Below are 22956 nucleotides of genomic sequence, written 5' to 3'. Positions count from 1 at the left end.
AGGCTCCAGCCTCGCCGGAGCTAAGGGAGTGCCTGCAAACTATCCAGTAAGAAAAAAAGGTTTTTGTCCTCCCCAGCCCCCAGGAAGACTCTGCAAGCTTCAGCAGGGCTGGGGGAAGGGAAAAATGCCCCCGTTTTTGCAAAAAATGGCCTCTCTCTGGGATCTCTCGGACTGGCATGTGCACACCATTAAAAAAGGAGAAAAAATTACATTATTTCAATGAAGGTTGTTCTGTGCATATGCAGAACAGAAAATAAAGATGGCAGCACCCAGGAGAGAACCCGTACGGTCACGTGTCCGGCTGAGTTACTACCCCATTCAACCGAACCGGTAGGAACCCACCTTTGATAGTTGCCCTGCAAAGAAGACAAAGACAAAGGGAAGAACAAAGCTGTTTGGAGAGGAGGTAAGAATAACTAGGAGAGGAAAGCCTTGTTGATGCAGTACAAAAACAATTAAATAACACTAGTCAGCACCCCTCCCTCAAGCAACAGCTTATTTTCAAAGGCACCAGCATTGTAGGAGACGACCTGGCTAAGCCCGTGGGTGGGATCAAATGTGCCATCAGTTTGGAATCATGCTCCCATAAGAGACCTCCAGCCCTCTCTGCATTCTGCTGACTCTTATCTAGCACCAATTTGCCTGAACCATTAGTAGGTCAGATTCTTGTGTATCGGTAAGGTAATAAACTCAAAGTGCTTTGAACTCAGTTCCTGTTCCTGGTTATTTGCATCTGACAAACACAGTCCATCATCATTTGTCCTTCAAGTTTCATCAGCATTTTGTTTTATTCTTCTTGGTGAATGTCAGACAACTCCCACAGTTTGCAAGTAATAACTTGTGGGGGAAACACTTCCTTTCACAAACATGGTAATTATCAAAACTGAAGGTGTGCAAGACATGTTTTGTGTTAATGCCAGACGAGTAATAGTACTAACTCACATCTTTTCTAACATCTATTTCTTTCCAAGTGGATATTTGCTACTTCTAAACTACCACAATCTCAGCAGGTCTCCTTGAAGAAGCAATTCTACCAAAACAGTTCTGTCAGAGAGGTGACATTCCTTATGGATGCTAAAAGTGGGGAATTTGCAGCTGCTACATATAAATTCCATTATCTTTGACCACTGGCTGGGACAACTTGCCAAACTTTATAGGAGTTGGAATCTGACAACACTGAGAAAGCCACAGGCCGATACCTTCATTAAAACTTTTTAAGAAATGAAAACACTAAACTATTTTTTGAAAACATGGGTTGCCATGGCAAATATCAGAGAATCCATTTAATACATTATCTGCTCCCAGTCCATTCCAGTGGCTGAATATCTTTCCAAACCATATTCCAGAAAAAAAAACTTCAGACTCTTTGTCTGTGTAAATATTAGCATTTAAATTATGTATGCATATATTAGGGTCTAAATCAGGTTTGTCCAACCTTGGCAAACTTTAAGAATTACGGACTTCAACTCCCAGCCATTCTGTTAAAGTTAAAGTCCAAACATATTAAAGTTGGCAAGGTCTGACATCCCTGGTCTAAATTATACAGGGATTAGCTGACACCAACTTTATCTGATGGCTCACAAGCTTAAACATTTTCAGGCCGAAGAGAATGCCATAGACTAGGTAAACTTCACCCACATCATTCCGTGCTTGAAAATACTTGCCTCTACAATTGTGATGGCAATCATGAACCAAGGTGGAGGACAGCAGGTGTAGCTGTCGTAGTACCACTTCCGGTCTATCTCACGGGGTAACGTCTCATATGCCACGTGTCGAATCAGCCGCTGAGAAAGGCTGAGTCCTGTCTCCTCCAGGAGGGCCTTGCTGCATAGCCTCCTGTTCCCTTGCAAAATGGCCTGGCGGAAGCTATTGGACCTCTTGTTACTCATCTGAAGATACAGTTAAGAAGAAGGAAAGAAAACAATTAAAATGCTTTAATCAAACTATAAGCTGAGGGTGTTCAGATACATTATCAGGGTTCAATAATACCAAATTCTACACGATAAAAACCGTACATATTCAAAAGAAATAAATTTCCTACTTAATCTCTGGCCTACCCTTTTGATTTAAACAACCGTATTTTTCAGAGTATAAGACGCACCCTTTTCCTTCAAAAAAAAAAGGCTGAAAATCTGGGTGCGTCTTATACACTGAATACAGTATTTTTTGCCTCATGAAACCCCGCCTCCTTCACCAAAATGGCCGTGCATTGCCTTTAAGAGGCTTCCATAGTGCTCCTGGGGACTGTGGAGGGCAGAAATGAGCAAAAATAGGCTGTTTTTTGCTCGTTTTGAGGGCCCCCACCCCTCAGGAGCACTCTACAAGCCTCCTAAAGGCTATTCATGCCCCTTTTTAAAAAGAGGGCCCTTTTTTGCAAAAAAATGGGCTGTTTTGGGGAGGTCTGCAGAGTGCAAAAACTTTTTTTTTATTTGCCTCTTCAAAATCTTGGTACGTCTTATACTCCGGTGCGTCTTATACTCTGAAAAATACGGTACTCTACAGATAGTCCTCGACTTACAACCATAACTGAATGCAACATTTCCGTTGCTAAGCAAGGCAGCTGTTAAGTGAGTTTTGCCCCATTTTACAACCTTTTTTTGCCATAGTTGTTAAGCAAGACACTGCAGTTGTTAAGTTAGTAATATGGTTGTTAAGTGAATCCGGCTATCCCTATTGACCTTGCTTGTCAGAAAGTCGCCAAAGGTGATCACGTGACCCGGGGACCCTGCAATCATGCTAAAATAAATAGGCAGGTATGCGGGTAGTTGTTAGGTAGGTAGAAAGAGAAATTAAAATAGGGACCGCATAATATGAAACAGATCCCTGAGCTATGAATGATCATCACTACAGACAAAGAAGATGACCAGAAGTGATCCCAATTTGAAGGTGCTTAATTAACCCAAGAGTTAGCTATTCCTGCCTAATAGAGTACGAGTAGTATATAAGATATTCCAAATGCACACATATGCCTTCGCATAGAATAAACACTCTTGTGCAATTGCCAGAAACATTTCTGAGAGTCCTTTATTCCTATAGACTGCCGCTCTGTTAACATCTGCTTGTAGAAAGCTGCCAAGGCTTAACTCAGCACAGGAGAGAAAGTACCGCAGCATTAGCATTCCGGGTTGGTGGTGTTGCTTACTGGTGTTTGATCATTTCCTTTTTGCCTCCTCTGTACAAGATTTCAGAGACCAGACCTCCTCCTTTCATACCTACAATGTACATGGGTAATTGCTTCAAGCTGAGCCAAACGGCTTCAAAACAAACTAATCACACCGCTGTAAGCCTTGTTCTGAATGAAAGGGGGCTGAGGTGCAAGCGGGCTCAAGGATAAATGTTATTTATCATTTGTTATGTACAACCGTTTTAAAGCTGCCTTTAATTTCTTCAGGGAGAATGGGAGCGCACAAGAATATGATGCAAATCATCCCAGAGTGGCGAGAGAGAAAAAACAACAACAACACAAAACAAGGAAAGGGCATGTTAAGAAAACAACAAGACAAGCGGGAAATATATACGGCAATCGCACAAGTTAAACCAATCAATTAAAATGCTAGGAAAGCAAAAGAGACCGAAAACCTCTGGAGCTCTGCCAGAAGCATGTCTGCTTCCTTGAATTTTCAGTCATAATTCACCGTCAATCACCTGTCTGCTGGTGACACCTGTCCGCTTAGGTCAATTCAACAATTATATACTCTAATTGTCAAAAAGTACCTTCCTGCTCAGAAGCCCTGTAGTTTTTGACTGCTAGGCACTGCATTATTAGAATCAGCTAATCCCTGAATTATTTTCATAATAGTAGCAACCGGGAGCAACCCACTTCTGCAATCTATGCTGTGATTGGTTGCTGTGGATGTGGAGGGGGAATTCCCCCCCCCATCTTTTTCTTCTGTGTGCCCTGTATGGTCTGTGATTTATCTCATGATGCTCCCATTTGCCTGACTATCTTGTTTGCTGTAAATATAGATATAAAAATATTTATTTATATAAAACTACAAGTCCGTGTTAGCGTCCCTGACTTCTATTTGTGCTCAATTCCCTGACAAAAACCCAAGGAAGTCCAGCGGCATTTTGAAAAGCACCTTTGAAACAATCATGATCTGGAAGATGGAAAATCTCGATAGATCCCCTGTCAAGCAGTTCCCCTGCCTCAACTTCATTAAAACAACTAGGGCCCTGGCCCAGCACCCACTTATTTTAAAACTGCCCGAGCAGAAAACACTCCCCTGATTGAGTCACTTAAATGTCACTTGGTTTGACACTCTTTAAGTATGTCTCCACACATAGTTGGGTGGCTTCTGCAAAACCTGTTCTGACGTAGGCTTCACAAAATCATGAAGCAGACTCTTTGTCCCGACAAAACCCCTTTTTATTAAGCTAATGTGAATTCCTCTCATTCACATCCAGCAAAGTCCCGGCAAACAGTCTTTCGAGGGTGAATTTACAACCACAGACCTTATCAGGCTTGGAGAGCTGCCAGACCGATATCTTCCAAACGCAATGCTGTACAAGAAAATACTGAGAGTCATAAACAAATCTTCACACTAATGAATTGAACTAATTGTCTCCTGCAAACTCCACTCCCCTTTCGTTCCTCTTTTTTCCCTATGGGAGGGACTGTTCACCATCCACCCGTGCCTTTACTCCCGAGTTGGCCCTTGTTCCTTAACTGTTCCCTTCTCCTGGCAGGTCTGCACATGCACACATCGGGAACAGGTTCCAGCTGTTCTTCTGACTCCTGATACCCAGCTCTGAAGGCAGCTGATAGCTGTTGGACAGCACTGGCCTCATCTCTGACTCCGATGCAGAGCCCTCATCAGAGCCTTCCCCAGACTCCAGGACTGGCCCATGTTTCTCTCCAACCTCCTCACAAACCAGCCTGTTCATCTCATTAAATAAGATCCCCTTTCCTCAAATGTAAACATTATTTTCCGTGGATCGTGCTATTGTACTGAAATCTCATATCTACCTTATTAGAATTTTACTTTAATTCCCTGAATTAGTAATTCACTCCAAATCCTGATACGTCTTCTGAACTTGCCTTAGTTTTTCTGAAAGAAATTATTATTTTCCAAAGTTTTGCTTGGTCTTTTCAGGCATCTCATTTTTCTTAAGTACCCATGATTTAAACATGTTTAATTATGTATCTTGAGACCACCTATAACACATCAGAAAACTGAGGTGTGGGAAGGCTGACAAAACCAATAATTTTTTTTGTTCAGAGCTAGCCTAGCAAGGAGGAGTTAAAGCTCAAGTGGAAAATGATATTAACTTTTTTTTAAAGCTTATTTTAGAATGTTTTTGTTAAAGATTTATACCCTGTATTGGTTCTGGGAAGTCGGGGGGGGGAGGTTGGGGGGGTTGGGGGGTAGGGTCCGGGGAGGGAAGTAAATATTTGTAAAAGTTTTTTTTTCATAATTTTCATTTTAAAAAACCAATAATTTTATGGTGGGATGGGAAATGTAACGTAAGTTTCTAAATGGGAAACAATCAGAGTCATAAACACTCTACTGCTCCCCACTGCTCAGACACCTATGAGTAAAAGACAGGTAGTCCTCAACTTACAACAGTTCATTTAGTGACCATTTGAAATTATAGTGGCACTGAAAAAAAGTGACTTATGACCGTTTTTCACACTTACAACTCTTGCAGCATCCCTATGGTCATGGGATCAAAACTCAGATGCTTGGCAACTGACTCATATTTATGACGTTGCAGTGTCCGGGGTCATGTGCTCACTTGACAAGCAAAGTCAATGGGGAATCCAGATTCACTTAACAACCATGTTACTAACTTAAGAACTACCATGATTCACTTAACCACCATAGCAAGAAAAATAAGGCAAAACTCACTTAACTTTCTCTGTGACAGAAATGTTAGGCTCAATTGTGGTCATAAGTGGAGGACTACCTCTAATAAGCTATTTTGTTTAAATATATGGAAGTCATAGAAACCAAACATTTTCCAGTAAAAATGTTTTTAAAAATGATACTTGCTCGGTGGAGTAAACAGCATTTAAAATCTTCATTTTCTCCCCAACCTATCTTTATTTTTTATTCATTTATCTAAGTCTACATACTGATTACTTGTATTCTGTCTAGGTGCTTACAGCATTTAAAATCTTCATTTTCTCCCCAACCTATGTTTATTTTTTATTCATTTATCTAAGGCTACATACTGATTACTTGTATTCTGTCTAGGTGCTTACAGTACTGAAAACCGTTTAACCTGGATATATAAAAACACTAAATACGGTAATATCTTCTGATAAAAAAAAGAATGGGAAAGCGACTGACATCTCTCTAGATAATTATTCTTGTAATTGCCGACCTCAAAAACAAACAACTCATGTTACAGCAAGAAAAGAACGAGGAAACAATACTTTCTGTGCTTTAATAGAACACTTAATGTTCCCAGATGAAATCCTAAAAACTTCAAAAGTTCTGTTTAAAAGTTCTTGTAATGAGATTCTCCAGGGTCACCATGAGTTAGGTGGCTTATAAATATGATTTATATATTTTTTTAAAAAAAACACTCTTCTCCATTAGCCCTAGACATAAATGTATCAGTCGGGGTAGTTTCAAATATTTTACATTTCTAATGGCTCTTCAACAGAATACCACTAAAATGTTGTTATCCAGGACAGAAGTGGACATAAATGTACGTGAGCTGAAATAATTCCTCCTCACCTTTCAGACCCCTATTCTGAATTGAAGTTGGGATTTGCAGAGAAAAGCAGAGAGGAAAACACTTCCTTTGGAGACGGTCAGTTACTAGCAATAGAAGATTCTCAGGATCATGCTGTGGGATCCCAGATTCTACTTCTAGTAATTGCCACCAAAGGAAATGTTCTCCTCTCTGCTTATCTCTCAAAATCCCTTCTTTAATGCAGAATAGGGATCTGAAATGTGGCGGGGATGTCAGGCCTGCAATTATATTCCTTTTAGAATTTTGGCCTGCCACACTTTCTCTTATTTCATTATGCTGTTTCTTTAGTATAGTCGATGGGAGGGGGGAATAAAAGGAGTAGGATTGTGGAATGTATTATTTTCATTCTTTACTAGAAGCCAAGGTCATCCTTTGTCTCCGCACTTTCACACTTGACCGGAAGCAGCTGGGTGGAGACGCCAGCGTGGAAGAAGAAGATTGGACCATGTGATGGATTGTGGATGTGGGGACAAGAGCATGAACTTTTAACTGGGTGGAATTCTGATGTCATTTCCAGTATTGGGATTAACACAGATATGCCTAAGATGTCTGTCTTATTAAATTGAAACAAAAAGAATTGTTTTGCCTTGGACTCTGATTTAATTCTGCATGATACTTGGAATGCTGACATTGCCCTACCATTAACTGAGCTACTAAAGATGGGTCCTTCCCCAACAAAGCCAAAAGCAAACCAACCACTAAGGTGGACAATGGACTGTCAAAAAGCCTTTGATAAATTAAAACGGCTCTTTGCCCAAGAGCCCATCTTGCAGCATCCCGATCCAGAATGACCATTTATAATCCAGACGGATGCCAGTGATGCAGCAATAGCCACAGTACTACTGCAAAAAAGTAAAGAAGGCCACCTCTTGCCTTGCGCTTATATCTCCAAGAAACTCACCCCTACTGAAAGAAGGTGGCCCATTTGGAAAAAGGAGGCATTCGCAATCAGGTGGAGCATGCTCACCTGGAGACATCTCCTAGAATGGGGGGGACATACCATTTGAGGTCTGGACTGATCATAAAAACCTCGAAGCTCTTTTAGCCCATCGTAAGTTATCCCCTAAGCAAGTTCGCTGGGCACAATACTTCCAAAGGTTCAAATTCGAAATTAAACACATCCCAGCAGGAAAGAACTTGTTAGCAGATGCTCTGTCGAGAAAACCACAATATGACAGTAAGAAGGAAGAAGTCATCCACCCCATCATATCTCCCTCTCACCAAAAAGCAGCTCAAGTCACCACTCGGAGCCAAGATAAGCTGACGACCGAGCTGAAAGCAGCTCTCTGGACGGACCCGTGGTTCAACAACAACAAGGACATCCTAACGGTGAGCGATAGCTTAGCCTGGAAGGGGTCCAAGCTGTACGTTCCTGCAGGGATGAGGCTGCAAGTGCTACAGCGGAGTCATGATGCGAAACTAGGAGGCCACTTCGGATTCCTAAAAACGCTCCACCTCACCAGACGTCAATTTTGGTGGCCAAAGATGAAATCGGAGGTGGAAGATTATGTCAAAAGCTGTGCTACTTGTGCCACAATGAAAACCCGGCCGGGAAAACCCCCTGGACTACTACAATGAGTGGCTGGCCCCAGACGACCATGGGAAGAGATCGCCATGGATTTCATTGTCGAGCTTCCAGACAGCAGTGGAAATAGAGTAATCTGGAGAGTTATTGTTTTGTTTTTCAAGCAAGCGCATTTCATCGCTTGCTCAGGGTTGTCATCCCCAAAGAAATTATTGAAAATGTTTGTGAAACACATTTATTGCCTGCACGGGGTGCCAAAAAGGGTCATTTTAGATTGCAAAGTTGAGTTCACCACCAAGTTCTGGAGAGAGTTCCTCAGATCAATTGGGTCCACACAGGGGCTCAGCTCAGCATTTCATCCCAGCACAAATGGTGCATCAGAGAGGGCCAATGCGATGGTGGAACAATACCTCCGGTGTTATGTGGACTATCAGCAAGACAACTGGTCAGACTTACTACCCTTCGCTGAAGTGGCATACAACAATGCGGTCCACAGCAGTACCGGTTTAACTCCATTCCAGATTACCAGTGGCATGGAGTTCGTTCCCATGCCTGAGTTGCTAAAGAACCTCCCTCCTCCATGTCTCTGAATGAATGGATGGACACACTAAAGAAGGGATGGGAAAATATGAAGAAGGTTCTAACCAATGCGGCAGAAGCCTACAAGAAGCAAGCTGATAAACATCGTTCCCTCCAACCCCCCTTTAGGGTGGGAGACAAAGTTTTTGTATCTACAAAATACATAAGATTGAGAATGCCTAGAAAGAAATTGGGTCCAAAATTCCTAGGACCTTTCTCAATAGAAAAGATTACCTTGAGCTTCTAGGAAGGAATTTTTTATTTTGAAAACAACACATTCTACCCCTTGCTAAATCCCTCCCTTAATGAGAGTGTGGCAGGCCAAAGATTCTTAAAGGAACTGCTGCAGGCCTGACAGGCGGCCTCTCTTCAAAAGAGAAACAGTTTCTGGAAAAGAAACTTTGTCTGAAGCTACATGGGTGAAAAGTTGGGATTTAAAAGCAGATAAATTAGTGAAACAATTCCATGAGAAGTTCCCTGATAAGCCAAAGGGTTCCCCTGGGGGAGGAAGGGGTGGTTAGATATATATAGAAACCTTTCTTTAATTTTCTTTTCCTGAAACTGTTTCTCTTTTGAAGAGAGGCCGCCTGTCAGGCCTGCAGCGGGTCCTTTAAGAATCTTTGGCCTGCCACACTCTCATTAAGGGGGGGATTTAGCAAGGGGTTGAATGTGTTGTTTTCAAAATAAAAAATTCTTTCCTAGAAGCTCAAGGTAATCTTTTGTCTCCCAAACTTTTGCACCTGAGTGGAAGCAGTTGGGCGTAGGTGCTAGCGTGGAAGAAGAAGATTGGACCATGTGATGGACTGTGGGTGTGGGGACAAGATCATGAACTTTTAACTGGGTGGGATTCTGATGTAACTTCCATAATTGGGATCCCACAGCACGATGCCAACATGCCTGCCTTATTAAATTGGAACGTTAAGCATAGTTTTGCCTTTGATTCTGATTTACTTCTGCATGATATTTGGAACGCTGACATTATCCCAATTCAGTTTACATACATTTATGTCCACTTTCGTCCTGGATAACAGCAGTTTAGTGCTATCTGTTGAAGAGTTCTTAGAAATGTAAAATATTCAAAACTGCCCTGACTGATATATTTCTGTCCAGTGCTAATGGTGGAGAGTGGTTTTTTTTAATAATTCCTATTTATAAGCCACCTACCTCAGCGGTCACCAACTGGTAGTCCACAAGAAAATGCTGGTGGTCTGCAAAAAAATTATTTCATTTTTTATATTGCACCACATACTATTTATCTTTTTTAAAAATCATATTAGTGGTCTGCTGAATTTAAAATTATGAATGTAGTGATCCCTGAAGTCCGAAAGTTTGGTGACCCCTGACCTAAGTCATGATGACCCTAGATGACCCTAGACCCTAAACCAGGGGTCAGCAACCTTGAACATTCAAAGAGCCACAAAGGTCCTACCCAGAAGCCCCCCATTCAATTCTGGAGCCAACCGGAAGTCTGGTTCCCCCACCATAGAGTCTCCTCCTACCGTGGCATCCTTTTTCCTCTACCTGTCCTAAACGAAACCCCTATCAATTGTGGAGCCGACCGGCAATGGGGAGCCGCAGCAGAGGGATAAAAGAGCCACATGCAGCTCCATGTGAGTTGGTGACCCCTGTCCTAACCCAACCCTAACTCTAATCATATCCTTTGGGGGGGGGGTTCTCTCTGGGAAAGGCATAGTCTATAAAATTCCTCTCTTTTTCTCCAAAGTTATGAGTAAAATTAGATATTGCTGTCATTTCACAATGTTATCTAGCACCTCAGCAGGTGCGAGACAAGAGACCTATAAGTAATTGAAATGAGTAATCATTCAGCCATTGCTTTCCAAACATATTTTTTTACTGATTTATGCAACCTTTTTTATGATGACAGACTACAGGCACAATAAAAGAAATATGAATTAACTGTGTGGTTTGGCTTACTCAGCACTTGAACCTGCAAGATTCTGCAAAGACAAAGGGAAAAAGCTGGAAAGTTTCAGTCAGAATCCATTTCTGAGATTAAGAATTAAGGAAGTCTGTTTATATTGCTGTCCGGCTTATTGTTCAATGTACATTTTATTTTCATAACAATATAGGTAGTCTTTGCAATATAACCACAACCGAACTAGACATTTCTAAGTTTCTCTAGATATTTCAATAAGTTAACTGTTTTGTAAATGCTGGTTGGACTGTAGTGAACATTTGCTAACATGTGGCAACCTGATCTTAAGGTACCAATTGTAAAATAAAAAGCAGTTTAATAGCATGAATCATGGATTCAGCTTTAGTATGTGAACAAATGCAAAGGTGATCTGGTAAAGGATATTACTGTAATTTATTACCATCACAGGAAAGGCATTGATTTAGGCAATTGAAAATGCCCTTGTATGCAATGTATAAAGGCTTTTACAAAAACATCTAAATATTCCTCATAGCTAACAAACAATGGTAAATGTGTTCGCATTTATCACACCTAACAAACATGTAAACTCTTGAGATTTCTTTGAATAAACTTAATGCAAAAAATTCCATTAACCAAGACTGTACTGCAGTACAACTTATTTGCATTTATTCTTTTTTTACTTCTACTTGTGTGTTTATTTGTGGGTGAGGAAGAGGCAGAGAGAGAGAAATACACTCCACACCACAGAATGTAATTTCAGAAAAAGAGTCCCCAGAAAGAATAACTATTTTTATACAGTTGTTTTAGGTCAACGCATTTTATAAATGTGATGGACATATGTTTCAAAACACATAGATCATACACAGGGGTATCCATAGGTCTGTTCCAAAAAGACAAAAGAGGGGCCATAATGATGCAACTGAAATCCCACCTCTTTTCTATGTTCATTGCAAATATTACACTCAGATAACTCAGATAATAATAGAGGAGAGTAATACTGTGCTCCTGCCTTCTTTTGGATGTATTTTTTTGGCTAGGAGTCTACTCTGGTTCTGGAACTTTGTGGAACTCTCACATCATGCATGAAGCAAAATTCGATTTCTCCTTTTATGAGAAGATCCAACAAATTCACGGCAACAAAACTTCATCGCTGGTTATCTAGGGCCTTTCACTAGAAAGAGAACAGTTCCCATATGGTTGTAATTTACTTACTGCTTGATTTCTAGGTTTGGGGTTTTTGAATCAAATACTCAACCATTGAGAGAAAGAACAGGGAATTTATTGTGGCCTGGCACATCTTGCTTTTTCCCCATGTAGTTGATTTGCAGCTTCTTTAATAACCTGGTTATTAAAAGTAGAGGCAAACGGATAAAATACAAAAGGGAAAAGGGATTAAGAAAAAAAAAACATTGTCTGATTCATTAAATATTCACTTTCCTTAAAATTGTTTATTGGATTATTCAGCATGCAAAGAAGGATATGGTTGAGATTGCTTCCTAACAATACATGCTGTGCCTTCTCAAATGCATTCACGCCTGAGGGAGAAATGTGTAATGGAACACTATTACAATATGCTTATTTACCACAGCTAGATATGCTTCTGAAATGCTTTTGAAGCCTATTTCCAAACAAGATAGATGATGAAAGAATCATTTACACTCAATTTTGCAACAAGGGAGGGGAAATGTACAGTGTGGGGCTCCTGAAATTCTTTCCAAACCCTTTACCACTGCATTTTCTCCAACCAACTAATATACAGCACGGCTGCGGTGATAACTGAATATCTTGGGTGCAAAATCAACAAACCAGAAAGAAAAGACAAATAGCACACTACCAAAATGGTAGATCAGGCTGGAAACTAAGATCAGCATGCTACAAACAGATGTAAGCAAACTAGAACAGATGAAAGAAAAGAAGGTGAAGAAGACCAATGCTTGATCAAGAAATAACAGAATAATAGAGTCAGAAGGAATATTGAAAATCAATCCTCTGCTCAAGCAGGAGATCCTCTAACCACTTCATATAAATTATTATCCAATCTGTTATTTAAAAAAAAAATACCAGTGATGGAGCACCCACAACTTCTGAAGGCAAGCCGGTCCACTGATTAATTGTTCTCACTGTCAGGAAATTTCTCCTTAGTTCTAGGTTGGTTCTCTCCTTGTTTCCATCCATTGCTTCTTGTTCTGCCTTCAAGTGCTTTGGAAAATAGGTTGACTCTCTCTCTCTCTTCTCTGTGGCAGCCTCTTAGGTATTGGAAGACTGCTATCATATCACTCCTAGTCCTTCTTTTCACTAGACTAGATAAACCCAATTCCTGTAACTGTTCTTCATATATTTTAGCCTCTAGGCCTCTCTTCTCTGTGCTCTTTCTAAAGTCTCAACATCTACAACATCTTTATCATGGCGACCAAAACTGGATGCAAGATTCCAAGTGTGGTCTTGGAATAGAGCAGAGGTGACACAATGGTTAGAGTGTGGTACTGCAGGCTACTTCAATCAACATCTGACAAAGAAGAAACAATGCAGTTTTGGGCACAGCCATGAGACAACCCGAAGAAATATAATAGGAATAGAGCTTAGGTAAAAACAGTGGGCAAGAATTAAAATGAAGCTAAAATGAAAGAACTTGTAATAACAGCAGAAATGGTTGAGAAAATGTCAAGGAAGATCAAGAATTGGCCAACACCAGGGGAAGATGAAATGCATGGCTTTTAGTTGAAGCATCTGAACTCATTCCTGAACCACATACTTCAAAGAGGTAAAACTGAAGATCTGTTAATATTGGCAAAACCTAACTAACAATGCAAGATCCAACCAAAGGGCAGCTGGGAACCGAAGGTCAATTGCCTGCTTTACCCACAACATTCACATTGCTAACCGGTGTGGCAGTGCAAGAGCATCTATTTGAAAATAAACTATTTCCACTTGAGCAGAAGGGACGCTGCCCAAATTGCGGAGGAACAAAAGATCAGTTCCTAACTGACAAGATGATTTTATAAAATTGCAACAGAAGGAAGACCGACTTGAATGCAGTGTGGATTGAAGGCATTTGACTTGCCACATGATTGGATAATCAAGTGCGTGAAAACAACAGTAGTCAGTGAAAACATCAGAAACTTTGTGCAAAAATCCATGGCACAATGTAAGGTATAGTTCCTGGTCAGTGTCAATGGATTGGAAAAGATTGATAATATCTTTCAAGGAGACTCACTCTCACTACTATTGTTTGTCATTGCACTGATTCCTCTGTCAACAATATTGAGTAACTATCCCACTTCCTTCACATGAATGATCTGAACCTGTATGGAAAAACATCATCGGAAATAATCTCACTGCTCAACACTATCCATATACACAGCAAAGGTACTGAAATAACATCCAGAGTCTAGATGAAGATGATCATTACAAGTACCTGGGTATCCTTCAAGCTGTCAACACCAAGCAAATAAAGTCAAGAAGAAGTGAATACATCAAGGGAGTGAAGAAGATCTTAAGGTCCAAATACTGTGGAGGAATTGCAATTAAGGTGATTTACACCTGGGCAATTCCAGTCATTAGATACACAGCTGCAATACGCACTGAATTAGAAGCCGTGGATAGGAAGATCAGAAAAAGAACGACACTGAATCATGCTCTTCATCCATGCAGCAATGTTGACAGGCTCTACTTATCAAGGAAAATAGTTTGGAATGAAATGTACAGCAGCTGATGAAGAAAAAAGAGCATTGGAAGAACATTTTTGAAGGATAGTGAAGAAAATGCACTGAAGCTAGTATACCACGAAGGCTTACTGAGTACTGGAGAGATCAAACTGGCCTACAAGAAAGACCAAATGAAGAAAAGAAAAAAACTGGTAAGGCAATGTACCACAGAGCCAGTACATTAAAAAAAAGCAGGCAAAGCCAATAACAAGATTTAAGAAGCAGGAAAGTTGAAGAAAAAGACAAGTAGCCAATTATGACTGCACAAGACTAATCCTTAAGCACAAATGCATACAAAGCCAGAATTGATAAGATAGCAATAGAGAGCAAGTGCCCCTCACCCCCACCCCGATCCCCCTCAAAGAAACTGAAGAAACAATGGACCACCTGCTTAGCTGCTGCAAGAAGATCATACAGACTGATTCCAAACAACAACATGACAAAGTAGCAACCATAGTGCATTGGACTATCTGCAAGAAATACTTTTTTCCTGCAAGCAAGAACTTCTGGGACTGCAAAAATAGACAAAAGTAATAGAGAATGAAGAAGATAAAGTGGTCTGGGTCTTTAGAACTCAGAGAGAGAGAAGCGCCTGCTGGATAACACCCTACATTGTTGTTGACAAGAAAGCAAAGATAATAGCAACAGTAATGGGCACCTTGGGTGCAATTGCAAAACATCTGGAGCATTACATGAACACCATCAGCATTGACAAAACCATCATCAGTCAAATGCAAAAGGCAGCTTTACTTGGAACAGTTTACATCCTGTGATGCTACCTTTAACTCTATTAAAATACAAATTCTGTCTATCCTGGGGTCTTGGGAAGGACTCGATAGGGGGATAAAAGTGTCAACATCTGTCTGATTGTATGACCAACTATAATAATAGTATTGCATCTGTATTTGTATTTTTGTATGTTGATAGATTTCTGCCTTTTTTTCTCCTGGCATCTTTCTCTCTGGATGTATGGATTGGAGAGCATAGGGTAGGCAGAGAAATGTTTCTCCCTGGACTATATGACTAAAAGGCAGATGTCATGGCATGTAGGAATGGCCTTGGGAGACACGGGGAAAAGCCACAGCTTAGAGAATGGTCTGATTTTTAAAAAATGAGTCCAAAAGAGGGGTAGAAAAAGCGTCTCAGAAGGGAACCTCGCTAGTTTTGGGGACAGTAAAAGGGAGAAAAGAGAGGGGTATTTTCAGATTTGCAAGATTCTGTTTGTTTTAATCTTGGGATTTAGATAGATCCTGAATGCATCTCTTGTCTGGATTACCTCACAAGGCTGACAGTAGAAAGGAGAGGACTTGGAACGGAGCAGCTGGAAAAATTCTGGGCCCCTATTCAGGGGTGAGCTTCAAAAATTTCAACAACGGGTTCTCTGCCCAGTTGCTGGGTGGGTGTGGACATGGTGGCCATGGCCTAATTGGTCTCCTGCACCATAAGGGGGGGGGCATTTTTGCCTTTCCCAGGCTCTGGAGGCTTTCCTCGAGCCTCTGGGAGGGCAAAAACTGCCTCCCCCGGGCTTTGGAGGCCTTCTGGGAGGCCTGCTTTTTCCCTCCCTGAGACTCTGCGCAGGCCCTGCACTTACCTCGCATCCAAAACAGGCTGTGTGGAGACTCCTGGGAGGGGAGGGTGGGTGGGGCCAGCCAGGGGTGGGATTTGGAGGTTCTCCAAACCAGCCATAATGTTAGCTACGGGTTCTCCCAAACTCGGGCGAACCCATAGCAGTCCACTGCTATTCAACTTCTTGAAGAGGAGTAATTAATTCTTCTCTCTCTCTCTTTCTTTCTCTTTTTCTCTTTCTTTAAGTCTGGTGTGTACCTTAAGGAGAAAGCTGTAGGGTTTTTTTTGAAGCTTTATATATGGACAGTGTCTACAGGACAGCAGAAGTCAAAACAGATAAGACGACAGTCATGGAATTGTGAGGCCCCAGCCATTTTGTTCACATGTGTCATATTGAAGCCTGCTTTATGTACTGTAACTTCTTACTGCTCTTGTGGTGTCTGCACTATGCACTTAATAAATAAATAGCCCGAAGCAAAAAGTTCTCTTCACTAACCAATCCATAATTCTTCCCTACAATTCAACACAACTCTGAACCCAAGTAAGCCCTGCGATATTCATTCAGCCATTCACTTAGAGAGTCTGACATCTATAACTCTACTCCAGGCAACTATAATTAGTACATAGTGCAGCTACCAGTGAAGGAAACTACTGGAGCATTTACATGCTGAAAATTAAGTACTCGCTTGGAAGTTTGCCAAAGTGTTATCCATTTAAAGAGCCAGCCGCTAAGAGAAACAGGCCCACCATGAAAAACACGAGGCTCCCATTTCTGCAGCATTCGGTTTGCTTTCATGGTCTCTCCTCCATTAATCCAGGATTTGGTTTCAAAAGAGAATGGTGGATGAAGAACTGTTGCAAGTCCATGAGTCAGGTGAGTTAAAGCACCTCAAAACAATCCAAAATCCCATCATGAGTTTTGAAGCAAATCTCCCTTGAATTTCTAAGTGGGAAATGTAAAGGAATGTAGAGACAACCTTGGAGAAGGAAGGGGCCTTGAAGAGAGGAGAAACAGGAATTCAGTCCTGTGTAAGTCCCTGCCTTGATTTTGTGTGGTATAAAATGGGACCAGGAAGAACTCTCAGCGTTCAAGACTGAGGTCAACCTTTTATGGTGGGTCAGGCCAAGAAAGAGAGGATTCCAGAAATAATATTTTCTCGCTGCAGGATATAACAGTAGAATCTTGAGACCCAATGAAAGTCTCTCTGTCCCATCACAATATCAAGGGGTGGTCATTATGAGTTTCTTTCTCACACTTTCTACTTTCTCAGGACTGTTGCCTATTGTCCTCCCACTGCAACTCATTACATTGTTTTCCCAAGCTCACCCCAAGATGATCCGTTAATTAGCATATGATAAGCATATGTTAGCACTGTATGAACTTGATCTCATGAAGACTACAGTCTTTAACTTCCTGTACCTCAGCTACAGAAAATGGAAACTAAATGGTGGAAACTCAAGGGCAACGTTCTATTAATGGGGTAAAATAGAATAGAATAGCAGAGTTGGAAAGGACCTTGGAGGTCTTCTAGTCCAACCCCCTGCCTAGGTAGGAAACCCTACACCACTTCAGACAAATGGTTATCCAACATCTTCTTAAAAACTTCCAGTGTTGGAGCATTCACAACTTATGGAGGTAAGTTGTTCCATTGGTTAATTGTTCTAACTGTCAGGAAATTTCTCCTTAGTTCTAGGTTGCTTCTCTCCTTGATTAGTTTCCACCCATTGCTTCTTGTCCTGTCCTCAGGTGCTTTGGAGAATAGTTTGACTCCCTCTTCTTTGTGGCAACCCCTGAGATATTGGAGCTCTGCTATCATGTCTCCCCTAGTCCTTCTTTTCATTAAACTAGACATACCCAGTTTCTGCAACCGTTCTTCATGTATTTTAGCCTCCAGTCCCCTAATCATCTTTAAAAAACAGTCAAGCTCCCAATATTTCTTCCACACCTGACCAATCCAGAGGCTTCAAAGTCAATCACAAAAGCAAATGTGCTTCTGGGTGCATAACGAACTCCCAAACCCAGGCATGTTATAGTAACTCACTGTGCAAAGGTTCAGCCTTAGATTATACATTTCCTAAGAAAAACCTCCAAGTCATTCAGTAACTGCTTTCTGTCTTCCTTCAAATAAACTGGTGGCAAGATTTAATTGGTCAGTTTTTGGAGATAGCCATTGGGGATTAGAAAGAGCAGAATCAACCCTGGGATCTTGCACAGCAAAATAGAAGGCATAGGTTTTATGTAACTGAAATATCTATGCTTTTGCTGTTGTTAGTTGCGAAGTCATGTCCGATCCATTGCAAACCCATGGAAAACTCACAGGTGTCTTCTCCAGCAACATAGTTCAAAGGCTTCGATTCTTTGGCTCTCAGCCTTTCTATGCTACAGAGACATTTCTAAACACTGAAAAATACTTATAATAAAAAAGAAGAAATAAATGTACATTCTCCACTTCAGCACAGACATATGGTGCGCTTCTTCATAACAACTCTTCCTGCAAAAAATAATTGATATTTTAAAAGTGTTATCTAATCCACCTGGAATGTAATGTTTTCTCCTTTTTATCATGAGGGTTGGTGTGCGGATGTTTTTTAACCACTTCAATGTCTTTCCACTCAAGCACACTGGAGTTATCTGTAACCATAAAAAAACATTACATAGAACGTGCACTCTGTCAGTAGAAAGCCAAAATGTTGTCCCTTTCCCTGGGTTTTATTGATGAAGACAGATTTCTCTAAAAGTTTGGGAAGTGGCATTTTACAGGAATGAATTATATGCATTATCATAATTTTGTTAATAATGATGAACAGTAACCATAATTTTTCAAGGAGTGGAAAGAGAGAGGGAAAAATGGAGAGGTCAAAAAGGAGACTATACACCCATGATGGCAAACCTAGAGCATGCGTGGCACACGGAGCCATTTGTTAGGGCATGTGAGGCATTGCCCTGTCAGCTCCAGCACGCATGTGTGCACTGGCCAGCTGACTTCAACCTTCTTTTAAGGTAGTTTTTCACCCTCCAGGGGGGCCTCCGGAGGGGGGAGGCTATCTTCTCCCTCCCCAGGCTCCAAAAAAGCCTCTGGAGTTTGGGAAGGGCGAAAAACAGGTTCATTGCGGGCCATAAGCAGCGGCAAGAGGGGGGTCACACACTCATGTTCACGGGAGGGGTCACATGTACGATCCCCCTGCGCTCCCCCCACTTTTGGCATGCGGTGGGAAAAAGGTTAGCCATTACTGCTAAACACCTAGTAGAATTCTAAATAATTCTGCTGTTATTGGTACCTCTCCTTCCTCTTTACTTTCAAATTGGGAGGAAGAACAGGAGGGTTAAACAAAGTAAGTGTGTTAACTAAAAAGTCGACACACTTCAGGCCCAAGGCCAGAAATAAAACAGTAAGCTATAAATGAGTTAAATCCTTCATTTGCTTTCACTTAATGGACAGAATCTTGCCAAACTAAACATATAACTTGGTGGTGCAGTGGTTAGAAGGCAGTATTGCAGGCCCACAGACTGGAGTTCGAACTGGCAGTCCTTATCGATTTGGGCATACCAGGGGTTGTGACTTTAAATATATACCTCTCACCCTGGTTGGCTGATAAGGAGTCAAGCTCTGTAGCTCAATGGTTAACACATCTGCCTAAGAGGCAATAGAGCACAGGTTCGATTCCCAACAAGGGTGTGGCTAGCTGATGAGAGCTAAATAGCTTGAAATAGATCTATACTAGTCTCCCTTTATTTATTTATCAGCATAAATATAACAAATGTAACAAAAAGGCAACAGTAAAAAATATTGGGTTTCTGTCTGGATGGTCTCTTGTGACGAGCCGAAGACAGAGAGTGGAAGTGTGACCTTCCTCCCATATTTGGGCATACCAGGGGTTGTGACTTTAAATATATACCTCTCACCCTGGTTGGCTGATAAGGAGTCAAGCTCTGTAGCTCAATGGTTAACACATCTGCCTAAGAGGCAATAGAGCACAGGTTCGATTCCCAACAAGGGTGTGGCTAGCTGATGAGAGCTAAATAGCTTGAAATAGATCTATACTAGTCTCCCTTTATTTATTTATCAGCATAAATATAACAAATGTAACAAAAAGGCAACAGTAAAAAATATTGGGTTTCTGTCTGGATGGTCTCTTGTGACGAGCCGAAGACAGAGAGTGGAAGTGTGACCTTCCTCCCATATTTGGGCATACCAGGGGTTGTGACTTTAAATATATACCTCTCACCCTGGTTGGCTGATAAGGAGTCAAGCTCTGTAGCTCAATGGTTAACACATCTGCTTAAGAGGCAATAGAGCACAGGTTCGATTCCCAACAAGGGTGTGGCTAGCTGATGAGAGCTAAATAGCTTGAAATAGATCTATACTAGTCTCCCTTTATTTATTTATCAGCATAAATATAACATATATATATATATATATATATATATATATATATATATATATATATATGTGTGTGTGTGTGTGTGTGTGTGTGTGTGTGTGTGTGTGTGTGTGTTTATTTGTGCTGATAATATAACAAAGGCAACAGTAAAAATATTGGGTTTCTGTCGTGATGGACTCTTGTGACGAGCCGAAGGACAGATGATGGAAGCAGTTAGCTTCCTCCCATAATTGGGGCTTACCAGGGGTTGTAAAAAATCTAATATATATATATATATATATGTGTGTGTGTGTGTGTGTGTGTGTGTGTGTGTGTGTGTGTGTATGTATGTATGTATGTATGTATGTATATAAAAAATAACCACTTCTCTCCCATGGAGATTTTTTTTTCTCAGTCTGTGTCAAAGCACGTTATCCTATAAACTTCTTTTGTACTGCATTTATCCTAGAAACAAAGCTTAGATTGTATGTTTTCTCTCTCATTCTATCGCTCCCAGATCAGAAGTCTGCTCTGAGGAAGTCCACATACTCTAATCAGTATACACTATATTCAAATGCCTTATGTGTGTAATGACCAGGTGTAATTGTTGTCCCCAATTTGGGTTGGAGGCTGATGAAGAACACTGGACCAGAGGTGCAGGTTTTGTTTCCTTTTATTGAAGCACTTCACTAAAAGGGGTCCCAGCCAGAAAAATGCCAGGACCCAGAACAAAGAATTAAGAGAGCTTTAGACAATTTCACTAAAGCAGAAGGCAGAATATATAAGAAATATCATCTAATAAATATTTAGTAATGATCTAACAATTTGTTCTATTGGTCTCTAGCCATCCCTATTCCTACGCCTTAGCTAATGAATGCTCCAGGAGTTATCTAATACACTTTCCATGTGCTCCAGGCCATCTCTATTCCTAACTTCTAGCTGAGATATGCAGGGTGACTAACTTTTTGTTATCTGTCCTCTAACTACCTAGGATGGTTACAAGTGTTACACTTGCATTTTATCTGTGAATAAACACTCTTTGTTCTTGCCAGACACACTCCACAAATACGGTTTCCTGGTTTTCTTTCAAGTGTATGCCACAGCCCTGCTTCTAGCAATAGCACAGAACTTATATACCGCTTCAAGGTGCTTTACAGCCCTCTCTAAGCGGTTTACAGAGTGAGCATATTGCCCGCAACAATCTGGATCCTCATTTTATCGACCAACCTCGGAAGGATGGAAGGCTGAGTCAACCTTGAGCCTGGTGAGATTTGACCTGCCAAACTGCTGGCAGCAGGTCTTCAGCAGAAGTAGCCTGCAGTACTGCACTGTAACCACTGCACCACCCTTAATGGTACATGGGAATGATCTTGGGAGGCAAGAGCCACAAACCACACAACAGTTAGATAAGGGGCAGCTGAGCCCACAGAAGCAACAGGGGTGTGGCAAGCATATTAGAAAGGATACTCCCTAGTTTCTTGGATTGTAAAGGCAAGGGGGGAGAGATATACATTCAGACTTCTCACAAGACTGATGCCAATCTTACCTTAAGCAACTCCCAGTACCTGGTTTATTGAGGGCCTAACTTTCTTCATGTGGCATAGAATTTAAACTATTTATTAGCAAGATACTGGGATGGTAACAACTGAAAAGGCACAGACAAATTATTTGTCAATGTTCTGGGAGAAAAGGAAGCATCACTGAAAGTTAAAGAAAAGGAAGAATCAACTTTTGTCAAGAGAAGGGTTTGACATATTTCTAAAGGTTAAAGGGCTGCTGAACTTGATTGTGGGTCGAAAAACAATAATCAAAATGTCTATCACCTGTGCAAAATAAGGAAAGCTTGACCTATTGTCCATACAGTTATGCAACTGTACAAACTCACAATGTCCAGAAGCTAACATTAATGGCACCTGTCAGGATTCACAGCATCCTCTTCCATCTTGCCGTCCCTAACTATTCACCTAACCCAGAGATGTCCAGCCTGCAGGGTGCTTAAATCTGGTCCACAGCGCTGCCATGGAAACAGCAAAGAAATGGCCAGCGGTGCCTCCACCAGTGAGAACAGAGCTTGGGAGGGCCACGCATGGCCCTCGCGAGCTCCATTTTCATTGGCAGAGGATTGCAGGAGGCCATCACAACTGGAAATGGAGCTTGGGAGCCCATTTTCACTGGCAGAGCACTTGGGCTACCACAGACGACATGAGTGATGTCAAGCTGCCCCCCCCCCCAAACACAACCTTGATGCAGCCCTCAATGAAATCGAGTTTGACACCCCTGGCCTAACCCTTTCAAGGATGAAAAAAGAGAGAAGCATACGGGGAATGCCTGCATTCAGAAAATCAGAATCAAAAGGCTTTCTAGATACCTCTTGCAAGTGGGCTGAATGGGTGCAACTGCACACTATGATAAAACTGCACTGGATGTTTGCATCTAGTGGGTGCAAAGAAGCACCAATACATTACAGCTGTAAGGAAAAACTGGGGTGGACCTGGGGGAGATGTTTCTTAGGAATCCATACAGACGTCAGGTTCTCAACTAGAACAAAACAAAATCTTTCAACAGGCCATGAAATCTTTCCATCTCCAATCCAATTAAAGCTAGGCTACCCATCT

The 22956-nt window shown here is 41.3% G+C and overlaps 1 protein-coding gene across 1 annotated transcript in view; it reads right to left on the bottom strand.

Annotated features, from left to right (window-relative positions):
* RHBDL3 (rhomboid like 3) overlaps nt 1–22956 on the bottom strand; it is a 137688-nt gene that overhangs the window by 35179 nt on the left and 79553 nt on the right. The window contains exon 5 of the mRNA XM_032212050.1: nt 1665–1889. Within this exon, the coding sequence (XP_032067941.1) occupies nt 1665–1889 (225 nt within the window). The remainder of the gene's footprint in view (nt 1–1664; nt 1890–22956) is intronic.

The sequence above is a fragment of the Thamnophis elegans genome, chromosome 2 (assembly GCF_009769535.1).
Source record: "Thamnophis elegans isolate rThaEle1 chromosome 2, rThaEle1.pri, whole genome shotgun sequence".
Lineage (NCBI taxonomy): Eukaryota > Metazoa > Chordata > Lepidosauria > Squamata > Colubridae > Thamnophis > Thamnophis elegans.
This window is presented reverse-complemented; position numbering and strand designations above follow the sequence as displayed.